General features: G+C 42.3%; 1 protein-coding gene across 4 annotated transcripts in view; it reads left to right on the top strand.

Moving 5' to 3' along the window:
- Positions 1 to 18,888, top strand: part of LOC311127788 (dual specificity testis-specific protein kinase 2-like) — a 34,348-nt gene extending 15,460 nt beyond the window's left edge. For 2 of the 4 annotated variants that reach the window (XR_014613144.1, XR_014613145.1), the window contains 9 exons: positions 8,792 to 8,988; positions 10,073 to 10,194; positions 10,315 to 10,363; positions 10,720 to 10,869; positions 13,757 to 13,933; positions 14,263 to 14,346; positions 16,511 to 16,597; positions 17,009 to 17,580; positions 18,117 to 18,852. Coding sequence is in view for 2 of the 4 variants with exons in the window: in XM_084159668.1 (XP_084015794.1) it covers positions 8,792 to 8,988; positions 10,073 to 10,194; positions 10,315 to 10,363; positions 10,720 to 10,869; positions 13,757 to 13,933; positions 14,263 to 14,346; positions 16,511 to 16,597; positions 17,009 to 17,110 (968 nt within the window). In the remaining 2 variants the exon portion in view is untranslated. Of the gene's footprint in view, positions 1 to 8,791; positions 8,989 to 10,072; positions 10,195 to 10,314; positions 10,364 to 10,719; positions 10,870 to 13,756; positions 13,934 to 14,262; positions 14,347 to 16,510; positions 16,598 to 17,008 lie in introns of all 4 variants that reach the window. The other 2 variants (XM_084159668.1, XM_084159669.1) reach the window with 1 other exon arrangement.
- The last annotated feature ends 2,293 nt before the right edge of the window (positions 18,889 to 21,181 follow it).

Genomic DNA, 21,181 nt, shown 5'->3' on the forward strand with positions numbered 1-21,181 from the left:
AGAGTCGAAAGCCTTGGCCAGGTCGATGAAGACAGCTGCACAGTACTGTCTATTATCGATCGCGGTTATAATATCGTTTAGGACCTTGAGCGTGGCTGAGGTGCACCCATGACCAGCTCGGAAACCGGATTGCATAGTGGAGAAGGTACGGTGGGATTCGAAATGGTCGGTGATCTGTTTGTTAACTTGGCTTTCAAAAACTTTCGAAAGGCAGGGCAGGATGGATATAGGTCTGTAACAGTTTGGATCTAGAGTGTCACCCCTTTTGAAGAGGGGGATGACCGCGGCAGCTTTCCAATCTCTGGGGATCTCAGACGTTACGAAAGAGAGGTTGAACAGGCTAGTAATAGGGGTTGCGACAATTTCTGCGGCTAGTTTTAGAAAGAAAGGGTCCAGATTGTCTAGCCCAGATGATTTGTAGGGGTCCAGATTTTGCAGCTCTTTCAGAACATCAGTTGTTTGAATTTGTGTGAAGGAGAAGCGGGGGGGGGCATGGGCAAGTTGCAGCAGAGGGTGCAGAGCTGGTGGCCGGGGTAGTGGTATCCAGGTGGAAAGCATGGCCAGCCGTAGCAAAATGCTTGTTGAAATTCTCGATTATTGTAGATTTATCAGTGGTGATAGTGTTTCCTAGCCTCAGTGCAGTGGGCAGCTGGGAGGAGGTGCTCTTATTCTCCATGGACTTTACAGTGTCCCAAAACTTTTTGGAGTTAGTGCTACAGGATGCACATTTCTGTTTGAAAAAGTTAGCCTTTGTTTTCCTAACTGCTTGTGTATATTGGTTCCTAACTTCCCTGAAAAGTTGCATATCGCGGGGGCTATTTGATGCTAATGCAGTACGCCACAGGATGTTTTTGTGCTGGTCAAGGGCAGTCAAGTCTGAGGAGAACCAGGGGCTATATCTGTTCTTAGTTCTGTATTTTTTGAATGGGGCATGTTTATTTAAGATTGAGAGGAAATTACTTTTAAAGAACAACCAGGCATCCTCTACTGACGGAATTGTCATGCTGAAACAGGAAAGGGCCTTCCCCAAACTCTTGCCACAAAGTTGGAAGCACAGAATTGTCTAGAATGTAATTGTATGCTGAAGTGTTAAGATTTCCCTTCACTGGAACTAAGGGGCCTAGAACGAACCATGAAAAACAGCCCCAGACCATTATTCCTCCTCCACCAAACTTTACAGTTGGCACTATGCATTGGGACAGGTAGCGTTCTCCAGGCATCCGCCAAACCTAGATTCGTACGTCGTACTGCCAGATGGTGAATTGTGATTCATCATTCCAGAGAACGCGTTTCAACTGCTCCAGAGTCCAATGGCGGCGAGCTTTACACCACTCCAGCCGACACTTGGCATTACGCATGGTGATCATAGGCTTCTGTGCGGCTGCTCGGGCATGGAAACCTATTTCTTGAAGCTCCTGGCGAGCAGTTATTGTGCTGACGTTGCTTCCAGAGGCAGTTTGGAACTCGGTACTGAGTATTGGAACTGAGGACAGACTATTTTTACACTCTACGCGATTCAGCACTCGGAAGTCCCGTTCTGTGAGCTTGTGTGGCCTACCACTTCGCGGCTGACACATGGTTGCTTCTAGACATTTCCACTGCACAATAACAGTACTTACAGTAGACCAGGGCAGCTCTAGCAGGGCAGAAATTTGACGAACTGACTTGTTGGAAAGGTGGCATCCTATGACAGTGCCACGTTGAAGGTCACAGAGTTCTTCAGTAAGGCCAATCTACTGCCAATATTTGTCTATGGAGATTACATGGCTGTGTGCTCGATTTCATACGCCTGTCAGCAACGGGTGTGGCTGAAATAGCCAAATCCACTCATTTGAAGGGGTGTCCACATACCTTTGTGTATATATAGTGTAGATTGTGTGAGAGGATGTGTGTGGATGCCCGGGGTTGCAGGGAGAGCCAAGGGTTAGAGTGATGGACTCATTGGACTGATGGCTGTGGAGACTGCAGTGTGGAGTGTGGCTGCTAGGACCGCCTAGGGAAGATTGGATGGAGCTAGTGCTGTAAATGGTTTATTTATTTATTTGCTGTAAATATGGTTGGATGGTTAAAGAGAAAGAAGGCCTTTACTGGCAGTCCCCCATGTCATAGATGGCTGAGGATTGAGCAGCGATGGCTTTTTAATGTTGGGGTGATGTAACAGGCTCTCATCCACACTGACATGTTAAGCTGTTGTTGATGAAATAATATATTTCTTGTACACATTGGTCATGCAGTACATAACACACACACACACACTTACTCTTTGTGCTCTATCTCTCTCTCTTCCATGATTTATTTCCAAGCATTTATGATGCGTGATTCAATTTCCAGGCCTTTGTAAATATATTTAAAATCAATGTGTTCTTAATTGACCTGCTTGGTAAAATAAAGGTAAAAAATATACAGTGCCTTCAGAAAGTATTCTTACCCTTTGTCTTATTGCACATTGTGTCGTGTTACAGCCTGAATTCAAAATGGATTAAATATGTTTTTTCTCTCACCCATCTACACACAATACCCCATAATGACAAAGTGAAACATGTTTTTCAGAATTTTAGCAAATTTATTGAAAATGAAATACAGAAATATCTAATTTACATAAGTATTCACACCCCTGAGTCAATACTTTGTAGAAGCACCTTTGGCAGCGATTACAGCTGTGAGTCTTGCTGTTTAAGTCTCTAAGAGCTTTCCACACCTGGATTGTGCAAAATTTGCCCATTATTATTTTCAGAATTCTTCAAGCTCTGTTGGTTGGTTGTTGATCATTGCTAGACAACCATTTTCAGGTCTTGCCATAGATTTTCATGTAGACTTAAGTCAAAATTGTAACTCGGCCACTCAGGAACATTCACTGTTTTCTTGGTAAGCAACTCCCGTGTAGATTTGGCCTTGTGTTTTAGGTTATTATCCAGCTGACAGTTGAATTAATCTCCCAGTGTCTGGTGGAAAGTAGACTGAACCAGGTTTTCCATTGGCTTCATGGTGTTGTGTTGGATTTTCCCCAACCAAAACGCTTTGTATTCAGGACATAAAGTGAATTTACTTTCCAAATGTTTTGCAGTTTTACATTAGTGCCTTATTGCAAACAGGATGCATGTTTTGGAATATTTGTATTATGTACAGGCTTCCTTCTTTTCACTCTGTCAATTAGGTTAGTATTGTGAAGTAACTACTATGTTGTTTATCCGTCCTGATTTTTCTCCTATCACAGCCATTAAACTCTGTAACTGTTTTAAAGTCACCATTGGCCTCATGGTGAAATCTCTGAGCGGTTTCCTTCCTCTCCGGCAACTGAGTTAGGAAGGACGCCTGTATCTTTGATACACCATCCAAAGTGTAACTAATAACTTCACCATGCTCAAAGGGATATTCAGTGTCTACCATTAGGTGCTCTTCTTTGTGAGGCATTAGAAAACCTCCCTGGTCATGGTGGTTAAATCTGTGTTTGAAATTCACTGCTCGACTGAGGGACCTTACAGATAATTATATGTGTGGAGTACAGAGATGAGGTAGTCATTCAAAAATGATGTTAAACACTATTATTGCACACTGAGTGAGGCAATGCAACTTAATATGTGGCTAACTAAGCAAATGTTTACTCCTCAACTTTAGGCTTGCCATAACAAAGTGGTTGAATACTTATTGACTCAAAACATTCAGCTTTTCATTTTTTATAAAAATGTAACATTTTGAAAAACATAATTCCACTTCGACATTATAGGGTATTGTGTGTAGGCCAGTGACACATCATCTCAATTTAATCCATTTTAAATTCAGACTGTAACACAACAAAATGTGGAAAATGTCAAGGGGTGTGAATACTTTCTGAAGGCACTGTATACATACACTACCATTCAAAAGTTTGGGGTCACTTAGAAATGTCCTTGTTTTTGAAAGAAAAGCAATTTTTTGTCCATTTAAAATAACATCAAATTTGTCAGAAATACAGTGTAGACATTGTTAATGTTGTAAATGGCTATTGTAGCTGGAAACGGCTGATTTAAAAAAAAATATGAATATCTACATAGGCGTACAGAGGCCCATTATCAGCAACCATCAGTCCTGTGTTCCAAGTTTATCATTTTAAAAGGCTAATTGATCATTAGAAAATCATTTTGCAATTATGTTAGCACAGCTGAAAACTGTTGTGCTGATTAAAGAAGCAATAAAACTGGCCTTCTTGAGACTAGTTGAGTATCTGGAGCATCAGCAATTGTGGGTTCGATTACAGGATCAAAATGGCCAGAAACAAATAACTTTCTTCTGAACTCGTCAGTCTATTCTTGTTCTGAGAAATGAAGGCTATTCCATGTGAGAAATTGCCAAGAAACTGAAGATCTCACAACTGAGCAAGAGGACAAATACATTAGAGTGTCTAGTTTGAGAAACAGACGCCTCACAGGTCCTCAACTGGCAGCTTCATTAAATAGTACCCGCAAAACACCAGTTTCAACGTCAACAGTGAAGAGGCGACTCTGGGATGCTGACCTTCTAGGCAGAGTTGCAAAGAAAAAGCCATATCTCAGACTGGCCAATAAAAAGAAATGATTAAGATGGGCAAAAGAACACAGATACTGGACAGAGGAAGGTTGGAAAAAAGTGTTATGGACAGACGAATCGAAGTTTGAGGTGTTCGGATCACAAAGAATAACATTTGTGAGACGCAGACCAAATGAAAAGATGCTGGAGGAGTGCTTGATGCCATCTGTCAAGCATGTTGGAGGCAATGTGATGGTCTGGGGGTGCTTTGGTGATGGTAAAGTGGGAGAGTTGTACAGGGTAAAAGGGATCTTGAAGAAGTAAGGCTGTCACTCCATTTTGCAACGCCATGCCATACCCTGTGGACGGCGCTTGATTGGAGCCAATTTCCTCCTACAACAGGACAATGACCCAAAGAATCTCCAAACTATGCAATAACTATTTAGGGAAGAAGCAGTCAGCTGGTATTCTGTCTATAATGGAGTGGCCAGCACAGTCACCGGATCTCAACCCTATTGAGCTGTTGTGGGAGCAGCTTGACCGTATGGTACGTAAGAAGTACCCATCAAGCCAATCCAAGTTGTGGGAGGTGCTTCAGGAAGCATGGGGTGAAATCTCTTCAGATGACCTCAACAAATTGACAACTAGAAAGCCTAAGGTCTGCAGGGCTGTAATTGCTGCAAATGGAGGATTATTTGACGAAAGCAAAGTTTGAAGGACACAATTATTATTTATATTAAAAATAAATATTTCTAACCTTGTCAATGACTACATTTCCTATGCATTTTGCTATATTTCCTATTCAAACTAATTTCATGTATGTTTTCATTGAAAACAAGGACATTTCTAAGTGACCCCAAACTTTTGAACGGTAGTGTATATATTTTTAAAGTCATAAGAGAAGTACACAAATATTTTGACCATTTAAACATGATTATAACCTATAGGACAGTCAACAAGTGATTTATGGTTTACTAGGAGCCACTAGTAAACCATATCTATCCCCACACCAACACACTTAGAACTTCACTTTGGCCCAGGGCTGGACGATAAGCTCATGTGGCCCTCATGATCTCACCACTCTACGTTACACACTCCAGGGTAAAGGCTGTGTGTTGCATGCGAGTGTAACCCAATCGACCACCCAAATAGACCAGGCTCATGTTAAAACTGACTGTTGCTTCTTGTCCCATGACATCAGTGGTAGGCTAATACAGGTGAGAGAGAGAGCAAAAGAAAAGAGCGGTAGAGAAAGAGAGGGCAAAATAGAGATAAGTAAAGAGATAAGAAAGAGATAGAGAGAATACAACTGTACTTTACAGTCCTTTGAAAACAAAGACACAGTTGAGTTTATAGCTAATCAACATTGGCTTGTCTGCCCAGAGTTACTGTGTGGCAGTGTGTTTCAGATAAAACAGTCCTCCTGGCAAAGTCATAACATTACCATGACTTACTGTATTTTTGTGGATTCATGACATTCCTTGGAGTATTGCATTGTTTATGACCTTACTGTGCTGGAAAGACTCTGAGGAAGCCCCTGTCTCAGAGGCCTTGTCCTGGGGCCTTGGCCTGTGTGTGTACATGGCAGGGAGGTGTGATACAGGGGCCTGTGTATATGACCTTTATATGACCTGTGTGTGGCCTGGCCACTGGTCAGAGGTCCCCTGGGTTCACTGTCTCTGTCTAATCACCACTCTAACTTGTAAACCAACACTCTGACCACGTTGTGTGTGTGTTGCAAAATTAATATACACACACATGCTATTCAATCATTTCACCCACACCGCTCGCGCGAACGAGGGTCTGCGTAGCCAAGCGCTAAAATAGAACTTGGCTCCACGCACTGCACGTCCCCTCCTTATTAGATATCAGGAAGATACAAACCTACGTGGATGCTTGAAAGACAAACCAGGAGAGATTCATTAAAGATAACTAACAATTTTATATGAATTCAGTTCAAAAATCTACAAAGAAAAAGCTAAAAAGATGTCAGGTAAAATAACAACCCAATGTTTATCTCCCAGGACAAACTAGCTAGCAACAGCTAGCTAGCTAAATATCCATGAATGTTTCATGTGTGTTTCGACATGCCCCCAAATTAATATAGTTGGTTCACAGTTGGTTTTGGTATTTTAACCTGCGTGTCATCATCGCGTCTGGTGTGGATGGATGAAATCAACATGCGGGCGATGGCGCATGCACGTGGTCAGTGTAGTCAGCATGTAATTCATCCCCTCCCCCACCATTCTGCCCCCCAATCGATCTACCTACTACCCACACCTCCCCCTCCTCATCCACCCCCACGCCTACCCAGACTACCCACTTCTATTCTATCTCTGTCACCATGTATGCTCTCCCACTAAAGTATTGTCATGCACACCTTACCTGATCATACCTTATCTGATCATCATGATGAAAATATTTAGCGGAACTCTTTTCAACTCCGCACCATTTGCAGATGCTATGAGAAGCTTGTCTGATGGAATCTGTGTGAACAGACAACAAACAGGAGGTTGTTTGGCCTTGAGCAGGTGTTAGATACAGTAGCCAAGGCCTCAGCCCGATATAATTGTTTTCTGCCTTGGAGCTGAAAGCAACAATGACTTATGCTGTTGTGATGGTGTCATAGACCTCTACCCATGTACAGTATGTATTTGTAGTTTTAGGCTACACACCACATAAGCAAAGAATAATTAATCTAAACCGTGATTCTGTGTCTCCAACTGGGTTTTAAACCTGTCATAGTTATGCTGGCCAAGTCAAACATCACTTTGTAAAGGGGATTTTCTGGTGAACAGAAGAGTAATTTCAGTTTAATACAAGTTGCAACACAGAAGCAGAGAAAATGTCTAGCGGAGACAGGCCCTCTTGGAGACAGGCCCTTTTATATTCTAATCTGACAGTACCAAATGTACTGTAAACACCAGGCTGGGAGGAAGACACAACATCAGCGGCTACAGAATCACACAGTGTCACAGATACATTATCAGTATTCCCTCGGCTCAGCGTGGCGTCACACTTTAACCATAACATTCAACACTGGTAGACATTTGATACTGGCAGTTAAACAGGTAAAAGGTAGGAACATCAGTACTTAGTTACAGTAAATAAAATACAGTTGAGAAATGTAGAAAATAATTTGCCATTACATACTTAGAAGGAAATTGCAAAGTTATTTAAAATTAATTGTATGCATTCAAAAGATCTTTGCTGTGCAAATTATGTTTTCATCTCAGAAAGTCTTTCATCTCACCAAAATGTTTTCCCTTTCCTCTGAATTTGTTTCATTAGCATTTTAAATGAGTATTTTTCCCTTTCAAATCGCCCCCATTTTACTTCAAGATCAATGTTCTTTTTCAGAAACTTTTTTTCTCATGTTTACGACACCGAACAAACATCTAAACGCAACATGTAAAGTGTTGGTCTCATCTTTCATGAGCTGAAATAAAAAATCCCATACGCATAAAAAGCTAATTTCTCTCAATTTATTAGGCACATATTTGTTTACATCTCCGTTAGTGAGCATTTCTCCTTTGCCAGGATAATCCATCCACCTGACAGGTGTGGCATAGCAAGAAGCTGATTAAACAGAATGATCATTACACAGGTGCACCTTGTGCTGGGAACAATAAAAGGCCACTTGAAAATGTGCAGTTTTGTCACACAACACAATGCCACAGATGTCTCATGTTTTGAGGGAATGTGCAATTGGCATGCTGATTGCAGGAAAGTTCACCAGAGCTGTTCATTTCTCTACTATAAGCTGCCTACAATGTAGTTTTAGAGAATTTGGCAGTACGTCCAACCGGCCTCACAACCGCAGATCACATGTAACCACGCCCGCCCAGGACCTCCACATCTGGCTTCTTCACCTGCAGGATCATCTGAGGGGGTGTGGGGGGGTGCTGAGGAGTATTTCTGTGTGTAATAAAGCCCTTTTGTGGAGAACAACTCATTCTGATTGGCTGGGCCTGGCTCCCCAGTGGGTGGTCCTGGCTGCCAAGTGGGTGGGCCTATGGCCTCCATGGCTGCACCCCTGCTCAGTCATGTGAAATCCATAGATTAGGACCTAATGTATTTATTTCAATTGACTTATTTCCTTATATGAACTGTAACTCAGTAAAAACGTTGAAATTGCTGCATGTTGCGTTTATATTTTCGCTCAGTATAATTTTGAGTGTTTGCCGCCAATATTTCTGGATTGAAGGAGAGCATTGTGATAATTCTAGTTCCTCTGATGGCTTTAACACTGGGATAGGGATAGTGAGTGAGACTGAGTGTCTGACCCTGTGACCCTGTGCTTCTCTAGACGAGCTGTCCAGGATGAGGTGTGAGGTGGAGTTGACCCCTGAACCCAGCAGCCCCACGCTGCTCGGAGAGGTAGCAGACACCTACTGCCAGGTGGACCGCTGGCAGAAGCTTCGCACCGCCGTCCGCAAACTGGAATTCTGGGAAGACTTCAGTGCCGAACTGATTGGGAGTGGCTTCTTCTCCAAGGTGTACAAGGTATGAACCGTCCAATTTGTACATGGCTGAAAATAAATGTGTGTGTACTTGTGAATACATTGATATGTGTGTGAAAGAGAGAACAAAAAAGAACAGACTTTCTACACACCTTGTCTATGATTTACTTCCCATTTTTCATATTTTTTTCAGTTACAAAAGTGTTCAAAAGTGTCATCATGCTGTATATGGCACACATCCAGATAAGTGTATTACAACATATTTGACACAGAAGCCAATACATAAATTACAGTCCCATACAAAGAGCAACCTATATTTTGTGTACTACCAACTCGGGTGTCAACAGAAAACATGATGCCTTGGCTGATCCCTTAAGCACTCCTCAGAGCATCAGACACAACATGCCCAGGTGTGAGGTAATGTCTGTAGAGTCAAATGAACAACATTGAAATGCTAATGACTGAACACTGGCAGCGTCTTCAACAGTCCTTCTAGTAGTTGTCCTTGGAGGGAATGTCAGGTCACAATAGCTCTGTAGCAGGGCCATCATGCAGGGCCACCGTGCGTGTTTGTGTTGAGTTGGAACTCCCAGACGTTCAGATACGGATCAGAGATGGCGATATAAAGTCCAGTCCTGAAAGGAGCGTGATTACAGGTGCGCAGTCAGTCAGCCAGTGTGATGGTTCAGGAACCTGTACCAGACAGTCAGTAAAAGTCTGTCTCCCAAATGGCTCCCTATGTAGGGCACTACTTTTGACCTATGGGCCCGGGTCAAAAGTAGTGTACTACATAGGGAATAGGGTGCCATTTGGGACGCAGCCAAAGAATGCTACTGTGGAGGGAACATGGCGTACCACGGAACCAGTCTGGCCTCACAGAGACAATAGGATGCAGTTAACTTTAATCACCTCAGGAAGACATCAAGACTGCTAAGATTAGCACATTTTGGTCTTGTGTTGGTATATAAGAAACGGCATTGTTTGTTTTGTTACCCTGGCTCTAGTTCAGAGAGATCCAGCCTTGTTTACAACTTGTCCAAATGCACAATAGAGAGATTGTCCAACTGTTGTCAATCAAAGCTGAGCAACAACACCTCTGTAAATATATAACGCCCTTTGTTGTCTAGGTGTCGCACAGCACAACGAGGAAAGTGATGGTGGTCAAGATCTATAAGAAGGACGTGGACCAGGACAGCATCGTACGAGAGATCAGTCTACTCCAGAAGCTCTCACACCCTAACATTGTCAGGTCAGTCCCTTTCCAACATATATGACAAATGCTTGTTTTTAGAGGAAGATGTGTAGGAGTTGCAACAACAAAAAAGGTGTAACACCGGGATAGTAATGCAAACTATTATTATCCTCATAGGTATCTTGGAATCTGTGTACGAGAAGAAAAGCTGTACCCGATATTGGAGGTAAGTCTCCGTTTTTTGGTGCTCATGTTCTTAATCCCTTATAGCACCAATATTCTCCTCTCAGTATCTGTGCATCTCACCGTAGTAGCAAGAGATTGGTATGCCTGTGTAAAACCCATAGAAATGATTATCTCTATGGTATAACCCATCTCCATAGACACAAATGTAGATTCTCTATGGTACTTTCCCTCTGTATTTGTGCACCTGGCAGTAATCATGGTTGTTGAAGGGAATAGATTGCTATGTATGTAGGATATCTATGTACTTTATATGGTACTGAAAAAAGGATCCATCTCCATAGACATGAATATAGGATCTATATGGTACTTATGCACCCCCTCTCTGTGTTGTGCCAGTATGTGAGTGGGGGCTGTCTGGAAGACCTCTTGGCCCAGGAGGACGTCTCTCTGTGTTGGAGGGAGAAGGTGGACCTGGCCTGTGATATCAGCAGAGGCATGACCTACCTGCACTACAAGAACATCTACCACAGAGACCTCAACTCCAAGGTATACACAAACACACACACATACGCACACAAGTACACACACACATATGCGCGCACGCATGCACACACACACCACTGCCAGGGTCTCGTCTGGTTATTTCTTGATCTGTAAATCAGATAACTAGGGTCAGCCGACTATTTTCTCAAGCACGTAGATCAGGGATCATCAACTAGATTCAGCCGCGGGCCCATTTTTTTCTTGAGCGGATGGTCAGGGGGCCGGAACAAAATTACGAATAATTTGTAGACTGCAAATTGACCGCAAGAACCCAAACAGATGTAATATTTGACTAAAACATAATAATTTCAAACCTTGCTTACATTTGTATACGATCACATATATCGCTCTATGATGCATGGGAATACTCTGGAACAGATTTCCAAAATAAAAATCAATTGGAGCTGATTTGCTGCTGTTTTTACAGTCTTTTATGTCCAACAATAAACAATTTATTTATTTATTTTTTGGCTCCAAAAAACTTGGGGGGCCAAATAAAATCACCTTGGGCCGCCAGTTGAGGAACCCTGACGTAGATAGATATCCAATCTAACTGCACTATACCCTAACACCCATAATAGGGACCTAACCTAGTGTCTACTTTAACTCTACTAGCTTTAGCAGAACTTAACCTTTCACTGTTTCACTGTATACAACGCAAATGCTAAGCTGCAGGGTTTGCATTCTTCATAGCCTGTATTAGTCCCACTGGACAACTTTGAGAAAAAGTAAGAATAAGTCCTCTTTGAAACAGTGTTAGCTCTTATTCATGCCGCTTTAGTTATAATAAAGCTTGTTTTTGCCAGCATAGGCAGATTACAGGGATCCTGCCTCAGATACCACTGACTACTGACTGAATTTCACTGTAGGGGAGACATTCCTATCAATGTGGTGTTTTGTTAAAGTTATGGGCCTCCCCAGAAGCTGGCCCTGCTATTAAGTCCTTCTCAAAGGCTGCATCCCAAATAGCACCTATTCCCTAAATAGTAGAGCAAAAGTAGTGAATTGTTTAGGGAATAGAGTACCACTTAATAACAGGGCCATCTTCTGGGAAGGCCCATAACTGAAACTAAACCCCACATTGATAGGAATGTCAATGTACAGTGTACAGTAAGTAAGCCTTGTCCGAACCGGAACAGCCCATAGGACAGAAGTCTATCTCATGTTTCTATAGCGTGAGGCAGTATGATGTACAAGTACACCCCCTGGACAGGACCCTAGTCTATAAAACAAGTAAGAGGGGGCTGAGGTTGGGTGTTTTCCACCTCCTAGATAATTAAATTTACATTATCCTCTATGTGAACCTTATGCAAGGGGTTGTTTATATACAAGCATGCACACACTCACATCTCCCTTTCTCATTATCTATCCATCCCAGTCCAAATTCCTCTCTTTAGTAGTAAACCACATCAGTGATGAGATGATGATGGGTTTTGGTGGGTGTGATCCTCCCATTGCTCCATTGCTCTGTCATTACAGGCCATGGTGTGGCAGGAAACGCCCTGCATGCTCTAACTTGAACCAGTCATGTCTCCCCAGCAGCACCAGGGATAGAGAGGTTATAGAGATATGCTGAATTCTTTTTTATAAAACACAGTTACAGATACTCTCTGTCTAACCACTGGCCCATAGGTCTAGATACAGATATTGTCTAAATCACTGTCAATGACCTATTGGTTGAAACGTACTGTTACGATCTGTCATTAGTCTCGGAAACCCAGACCTAGGAACAAGAGCACTAGATCTGGGGAGGATGTCGGATTCTCTTGGACATTTTGAAAGGGAAATCTCTCATCTAAAGTTTGGGTAGGCGGGGCTTAAAATGCGGGTGTGAAGTGTGCTCATATTTAGCTAGGGCAACAAGTGGATACGGCAGTGATGTCACCGGTGACTCACGTCCCATTTCCAACTTCTCCTCTCTGTCCCAACTAACGCCGGAACTTCTACAGACGTGTAAGCTGGAGCATTGGTACATTGTGGGAGGCAACCCATCTGTCTAGAGAGACTACTCTGTCATCACTAGCATTGGGCCAACAAAATGTCCCCCAGGTCACGTCTCAATAATTCACTGTTCAGAGAGGATGGGTGGTGAAGGGACGTTTCAGACTGGATTATGAGGCAGCCTGCTAAACCAGCTGGTTTCAGATGGGTACTGTTTGTCCTGATGCAGGAGCCATAGTCAGCTCAGTAAATGACAGAGGAACGAATCTCAAGTGTGTTTTCACAGTCACATCCAATGTTATGATTGTTTCAATTATTCGCTGTCCATGTGCCTCTTTGTCCATGTTAGAATTGTGTGGTTTGACCTCCAGCACAGTGATCAGTCATACCTGTCAGCACTCCAACAGTGAATAAAGAGGTGTTTCATATCATGTAGAAACATATGAATGTACAGTCTATGGAATTAGGTTGCTACCTCCAGGCTCAAACGCAGATAGAATGGAGGAGGTTAAAATTGCTTTGTCTTGTGGATGTAGAAGTGTCTCACTGACCTCTTGTGGTCAACATGTTGCACTGCAGTGTGACTAGAGGATGACTTCAGCTATTGCCTTTCAAGTGAATACCAGCTCTATGAATATTTACTATACATTTATGAATACATTTTTATATCTACTGTATAGTAAATTTGAATAGATGTAATAGATTTGATAGCAGTGACCAGTGCTTGTAATATGAGTAATGTTCTGAACGTTGTGTGTGTGCAGAATTGTAGGCCGGCATTGTGTTAGGCCGTCATTGTAAATAAGAATTTGTTCTTAACTGACTTGCCTAGTTAAATAAAGGTTCAATTAAAAAGAAATGTAAAAAAGAACTGTTGTCTAACGTTGTCTGAACGTTGTGTGTGTGCAGAACTGTTGTCTAACGTTGTCTGAATGTTGTGTGTGTGCAGAACTGTCTGATCCGGGAGACGTCTCGGGGCAGGGAGGCGGTGGTGACAGACTTTGGTCTGGCCAGGGAGGTAATGGTGGAGCTGCCGGCTAACGACCCTGAGAGGAAGATGTCTCTGGTGGGTTCTGCCTTCTGGATGGCCCCCGAGATGCTCAGAGGGGAACCCTACGACCGCAAGGTAGGTAGACTACACACACTCATTGTATCCCAAATGGCACCCTATTCCCTTTTGAGTGCACTACTTTTGACCAGAGCTCAATGGGCCCTGGTCAAAAGCAGTGCACTAAAAAGGGAAGAGGATGCCATTTGGGACACAGAGAGTCTTACACCCTGATATAGAAATAACTAGGATTTTATTTAATGGTTTCCACTGAATGATAGAAAATACATACATCTGATCCTTCCTATTTTAATCCATTCATAACATTAATTTAATTGATTTAATTCATTAATGGAATGGAATGGAATTAGGACGATGAAGTCAATAACATAACTTCTTTCCTCCAGGTGGATGTCTTCTCCTTTGGGATCATGCTGTGTGAGATTTTGGGCCGGATCCCAGCAGATCCAGAGATCCTTCCTAGAACACGGGTAAATAAAAAACATACACACACACACACTTATCAAAACTAAAGAACCATAGACTACTAGATTTAGACTGACACTATACAGTGAGGGAAAAAAATGTATTTGATCCCCTGCTGATTTTGTACTTTTGCCCACTGACAAAGACATGATCAGTCTATAATTTGAATGGTAGGTTTATTTGAACAGTGAGAGACAGAATAACAACAAAAAAATCCAGAAAAACGCATGTAAAATTTTTTATAAATTGATTTGCATTTTAATGAGGGAAATAAGTATTTTACCCCTCTGCAAAACATGACTTAGTACTTGCTGGCAAAACCCTTGTTGGCAATCAAAGAGGTCAGACGTTTCTTGTAGTTGGCCACCAGGTTTGCACACATGTCAGGAGGGATTTTGTCCCACTCCTCTTTGCAGATCTTCTCCAAGTCATTAAGGTTTCGAGGCTGACGTTTGGCAACTTGAACCTTCAGCTCCCTCCACAGATTTTCTATGGGATTAAGGTCTGGAGACTGGCTAGGCCACTCCAGGACCTTAATGTGCTTCTTCTTTAGCCACTCCTTTGTTGCCTTGGCCGTGTGTTTTGGGTCATTGTCATGCTGGAATACCCATCCACAACCCAATTTCAATGCCCTGGCTGAGGTAAGGAGGTTCTCACCCAAGATTTGACGGTACATGGCCCCGTCCATCCTCCCTTTGATACGGTGAAGTTGTCCTGTCCCCTTAGCAGAAAAACACCCCCAAATCATAATGTTTCCACCTCCATGTTTGACAGTGGGGATGGTGTTCTTGGGGTCATAGGCAGCATTCCTCCTCCTCAAAACACGGCGAGTTGAGTTGATGCCAAAGAGCTCCATTTTGGTCTCATCTGACCACAACACTTTCACCCAGTTCTCCTCTGAATCATTCAGATGTTCATTGGCAAACTTCAGACGGCCCTGTATATGTGCTTTCTTGAGCAGGGGGACCTTGCGGGCGCTGCAGGATTTCAGTCCTTCACGGCATAGTGTGTTACCAATTGTTTTCTTGGTGACTTTGGTCCCAGCTGCCTTGAGATCATTGACAAGATCCTCCCGTGTAGTTCTGGGCTGATTCCTCACTGTTCTCATGATCATTGCAACTCCACGAGGTGAGATCTTGCATGGAGCCCCAGGCTGAGGGAGATTGACAGTTATTTTGTGTTTCTTCCATTTGCGAATAATCACACCAACTGTTGTCACCTTCTCACCAAGATGCTTGGCGATGGTCTTGTAGCCCATTCCAGCCTTGTGTAGGTCTACAATCTTGTCCCTGACATCCTTGGAGAGCTCTTTGGTCTTGGCCATGGTGGAGAGTTTGGAATCTGATTGATTGATTGCTTCTGTGGACAGGTGTCTTTTATACAGGTAACAAGCTGAGATTAGGAGCACTCCTAATGCAAATCAATTTATAAAATTGTTGACATGCGTTTTTCTGGATTTTTTGGTTGTTATTCTGTCTCTCACTGTTCAAATAAACCTACCATTAAAATTATAGACTGATAATTTCTTTGTCAGTGGGCAAACATACAAAATCAGTAGGGGATCAAATACTTTTTTCCCTCACTGTACATGGGGAAATTATACCACAACTGAGGCATGAGTTAATTAAATGTAATTCCCCACAACTCAGACATTATATTGAACGTGATCCTGCAACATAATTTGGCGATTAGCTGTCTTGTGACTTGATAGCACTCTTTAGTTATTAGGCCAGTGACAGTGACATTTGTATGTAGATGATGGTGAAATGAGTCATCTAATGTCCCTTTCTGTCGTCCCTGGGATGATCAAGACAAGGTCAGAGACAGGGAGCAGAGAGAGACTTTAATGTGCTTGTTGAGGTTTCACCTAAATTAGATTTATTTGTGACATTTGTCATTAGAAGTGGGAGGACCGCAGGGTCAGTTAGTCACACTGCTATCCTATCTATACAGTATGTGTTCTGCGAATTCATCAGTAGTCCCTGATGATCAAAACAGAGGGATATACAGTAGCCTGTACACAATAGTGATGATCTCAAGACTTCATTTTTTGCCATGACGTACATTGGTTATCTGATCTAGCTCTCTAACCTGTAACTACTTAGTGATACTCTATGGGCCCGTACATGGTGTACAATGCATTTGACACAGTGTTTGTTCTCTCTGCAGGACTATGGTCTAGACGTCGAGGCCTTCAGTGAGATGGTCCAGGGTTGTCCACGACGCATCCTGGAGCTGTCAGCCAACTGCTGTCTGGTGAGTGTGGACTGGAGGGAGGGAGTGTGAGGAAGAAACAGAGAGAGAGGCTGAGAGACAACATTAGAGAGAGAATGTGAGATCATGTGTAAGAAAATGAGAGATTTAAGCCAGGGTTCATTCCAAAGGGCATTGACCGACAAACACATGGCTCTTATTTAGGTGTGCTTTTTAAAGGTAATTTAAGTTTGACCCAACATCTGCAGCGTTTATCATGAATGCGATCTCACATTGTCTGTATTTCAGTGCGTAGCGCTTTAACAGCACTATAACATGCTTCAAAAGAATCCTGGTCATAGAGTTCGCCTCAAAAATACAAGAGTGTAAAAAATACTTTAGAAGATCACTCATGTTGTCCTATTGTCCTGTGGTTCAGATGGACTCATGTTGTCCTCTTGTCCTGTGGTTCAGATGGATGCGTTTCGGAGACCCTCCTTCTCAGAGTTGCTGGATGAGTTGGAGGACATTGCTGAGAGCCTGGAACCCCCCGACTCAGACCTGACTACTGGGTGATGGGGTGGGGTCACCGTGTACCCCCTTCAGCCCTCCTCCCCTGGAACAGAGGACAATCTGGACGGCAGCAGGCAGCCACCCCAGTCTTAAACAGCAGAGGCACTTTATACTTCAGGGCCGCTCTACAGGAAGCAGGTGTAGGGCTCATAATGCAGCACTTCCTGCTGACTCTGTGTGACTCTGTGTGTTTCTCTGAAACAGAACCGGATGACTGGAAGTTCAACACTCACCACCCCCACTGTCTTTCTACAGTACAAACTCAGCTAGTGTGGGTCCATTTGAAAGGGATGGGGGTCGAAACAGACTCAAAAATTCCCTAAGGAGCATTTCCTCCTGGCTCTGAAGTTGTATTATATGATTTTATTTTTCCACTTTAAGTTAAGGATGTAGAAATCCTTTGATTGTAAATAGTGCATAAGGAAGACTGTCTGAGTAGTCCTGATTTGTCTATTCTCTTCTATTTCAAAGCTGTCTCCTATCATAATTTAAAACAGGGGTTCCCAACCTAGGGGGCACGCCTAAATCTGCAATTCTTTAGGCTAGAAACATGCGGTTAATTGCCTGAGGAAGACACGACTCTGATGCACATGGGAAATTGGACTTTGCTTGGGAAGTAATCTTATACAATGTGTGGCTCTGTCGCTATCAATTGATCTATTCACTTTCTGTAAAAGAGAATACCTATAATTAAATTAAGGGTTCATATAAATGATCATAATAAAACATGTTTGGTAGTGGAATAACATTTGAGGAAATCGGGTTTAGACTTTATTTTCCTTCTCCATTATTATTAAATAGCTTCTAAAAGATGTCACGAGTCTTCTTAAACTACAAAGAATTGCAGGAAATTAGCTACAAAACAAAATTTTCCTAGTCCCTCAAATTAAACAAAATCAAGCTGGTGGTGTATTTAATATAGAATATCTCAATAAACAATCATAAATAAAAAACGAGAGGAGGGTTTGACATTTTTCAAATGTGAAAAAGGGGGCCCTGGGGGAAAAAGGTTGGGAACCCCTGATTTAAAAGAACCTTTATGTGGGACTGCTCCCCCACTCTTTGATCAGCCAGTCCAAGTGGCGACACAAGCAAGAAGAAATCCCTCTCTCTGTCAAAGTAGTCATCTGAATGATGCTGCTGGACTGCAGCAGTTGAGCAGGATTACAGGAGTCAGGATTACATTGCACGAGAAGTGACTGTTACAGTACATGGCTGAAATCAATAGGATGAAGGAATTGTGCTACTGTGTGCGTAAGGACCAAACAACACTCTTTCTTTCTCTCATTTCCTCTTGTCCTTTCTTTCTGGTTTCTAACGTCAACATTGTTCTGTTGGAGATTAACATAGGTGGCCAGTGTTAGGTAAGGGTTGGTGTTCAGTACTAGGGCTAAGTCGACAGGAAGGAGCGCTATACCTCCCTCTCAGGAAGTGAATGAAATAATACTAAACTCAATGAAACACTAACCATAGGAAGAACTTAACTGCTGTTGTGTATCGTTTTCTACTAAATGCCTTTGTTTCTTGTCATGCTTGTACAGTACCTGTTTTGCCTCACCCTTTTGTGGGGATATATTTTACCATATCAGATCCATACAGTACTTTATGTTTATATTTTGTGAATCTGTTGGATGGGTAGGATTTTGCTTACTTTACAGATCTTTAGATTTATATGGAAGATTTAAAGCAATGTTTAATAAAACGTATTGATGTGTGTATGTACTTAAACTGGACTTTTAATGGGATAAAAAAAAAGAACACTATTGTGCTCATTACATTAGCCTCATTAGCTGAAGGTCTTTAATTGGTGTCTGGCTAAAACCAATATGTTGAATAATTCAAAACAATATTGCTGCGTTCACACAGGTAGCCCAATTCTGATATTTTTTTCACTAATTGGTCTTTTGACCATTCAGATCAGCTTTGAAAGATATCTGATGTGAAAATATCTGATATGATTGGTCAAAAGACCAATTAGTGGAAAAAAGATCAGAATTGGGCTGCCTGTCTAAACGCAGCCATTGTGGTGGTTCTCTCTCAGAAAATGGGCTTGGAGCTCTTTCTTAATTCTGCAATTCTCATAATTTACTGCAACAGGAGAGTCATGTAGTAATTCCCCTGTTGCTTCTTCCAGCCTATTGATATGACATGGCATGGCTGCATGATTCCCCTTGTTGCTGTGGAAGCAATACAAATACAAATGGAAAATGGAAAAAGATCTTCAAGGTTATTTTCTGAGGGTGAACGGCACGTAATGTTTTTAAAAGGTTTGCTTTTTGACCATCATTTATTTGTACCAATCAATAGGACATTGTCAAAGGCAAGAAAAAAGTCAAGAAAATCGCTCACATTGGAAAGAACAATTTCCCCCACCACTAACCTCTAAATGAATTTAACAGCACTCTGCAGCTATCCTGCTCTGAGAGAGAGATATACACTGTCCTAGGTCAGCAGTCTTAGAATTGCACACTTCTGCAGGTGTGCAGTTTTTTCTGATCCTCTAGTTCCTCTCTGGTTCCTCCCCTCCTCTTATTTCTCTCAGGCCTTCCCTGGTTTCCTCGTTTGGAGAAATGGCAGGGTTGGCCTCTAAAGAGAAGGAGGGAGCTGACAAAGTAGGTGAGGGAGGGAGGGAAAGAAATCTTCTGTAAGGAGAAGATTATTTTTTAATTAGAGGAGGGACCTGTTTTAGTGCAGAAAGATGGTTAATCACAGTCTGTATAAAGTATTCAGATAAAGTAAATAAATTATTCAAGTTGGCCTTAAATGTAAGAGAAACTCTAGTTGTACTCTAGCATTATAGTCGGATGAAAATACATCAATTTCCTGAATATGTTTTGTCTAGGGACATCAGAGATACTACTGTGAATGTAAAATGTCTAATTCCATACATTGTTGATTCCAATCCCCCAATGTGCTCCACAATGAAGAGAACAAACCCTCAGTTAGGCCTTGGTTGAAGGACAAAACAAACTACTAAGTCTTTGAATGTGCCAATCATGAACGAACACACACCAACGTGCACACACACGCACTCACACACCCTTTAACTTCTATGCGGAATAGTCAATTTACAACGCGTTGCAACTCGCAGCTTCAGACAAATGTTCAAAACGTATGTTCTGACAGTGATGGAAAAGTAACAAACTCGTTCTGGAAATTCAGAGTTCCACACTCTCGACACTGCTCTGATTTTAAAATGATAATATAAACATGACAACCACTTTTCAGCACTTTCATCAGCTGAGCAAAGAGAAAAGAGAGATGAGCAGTGAGGGGTTCTAGTAGAGACAGACTGTACTGTCAACTGCTGTCCTCAGACAGACGTCTCACGTGTTGGCTCATGAGCCCAACAAGCTCAAGCTTCAAGCTCTGGTTCTCTCACTAACTACCAGACATCCCAGTACCTAGCACTCCCCCTCCCCCCTCCCTCCTGCACATCACATAGCTCTGATATGCTCAGTAGCGGTGCGTGGATAAAATCACTGGGGATGCCAAGACAGAAAAAAAGCCATGTTGCGACCTATGTGTTGTGATAATTGCGTTGTTTGCTCTATAACCTGTTAGTTCATATGCCTTGCCGCCGTGATATGTAGGCCTAAGGCCGATACAGTAAGAAGACACAGTGGCAGAATAAATTCAACCACACATTTGTTTCATTACAAAACTGGAGAGCAACATCTGTCCGGTGGAGTCCACAAAGCATATTGCATGTAACAAACAGTTACATGACCTACAGCATGGGCAATCAAGTGAATGTTTCTGACATTTTCGGACCAGTAAACAACTATCGATTTAGAACACTGGAGAGTTACCACAAGTCGCAAAGAAAACAGGAGCTGCCTCCACTATTCCAGTACCATTTCAACTTCAACATTTTAACATAATCAAATCACCTATGCTTAGTCTAATACAGTGACAACTAAAAGATTCCAAAAACAATTTAGTCTAGTCAACGTAAGCTAAATATCATGTGGCTGTCCATTGTACAATTTCTCTGTGTGTGTGTGTGAATGCGTGGTTGGATCAGAATCGCCGTTATAATCATTGGCCGGTACGGATAATTCCGCCCATGGC

Source organism: Coregonus lavaretus (genome assembly GCF_964263955.1).
Source record: "Coregonus lavaretus genome assembly, chromosome: 4".
NCBI lineage: Eukaryota > Metazoa > Chordata > Actinopteri > Salmoniformes > Salmonidae > Coregonus > Coregonus lavaretus.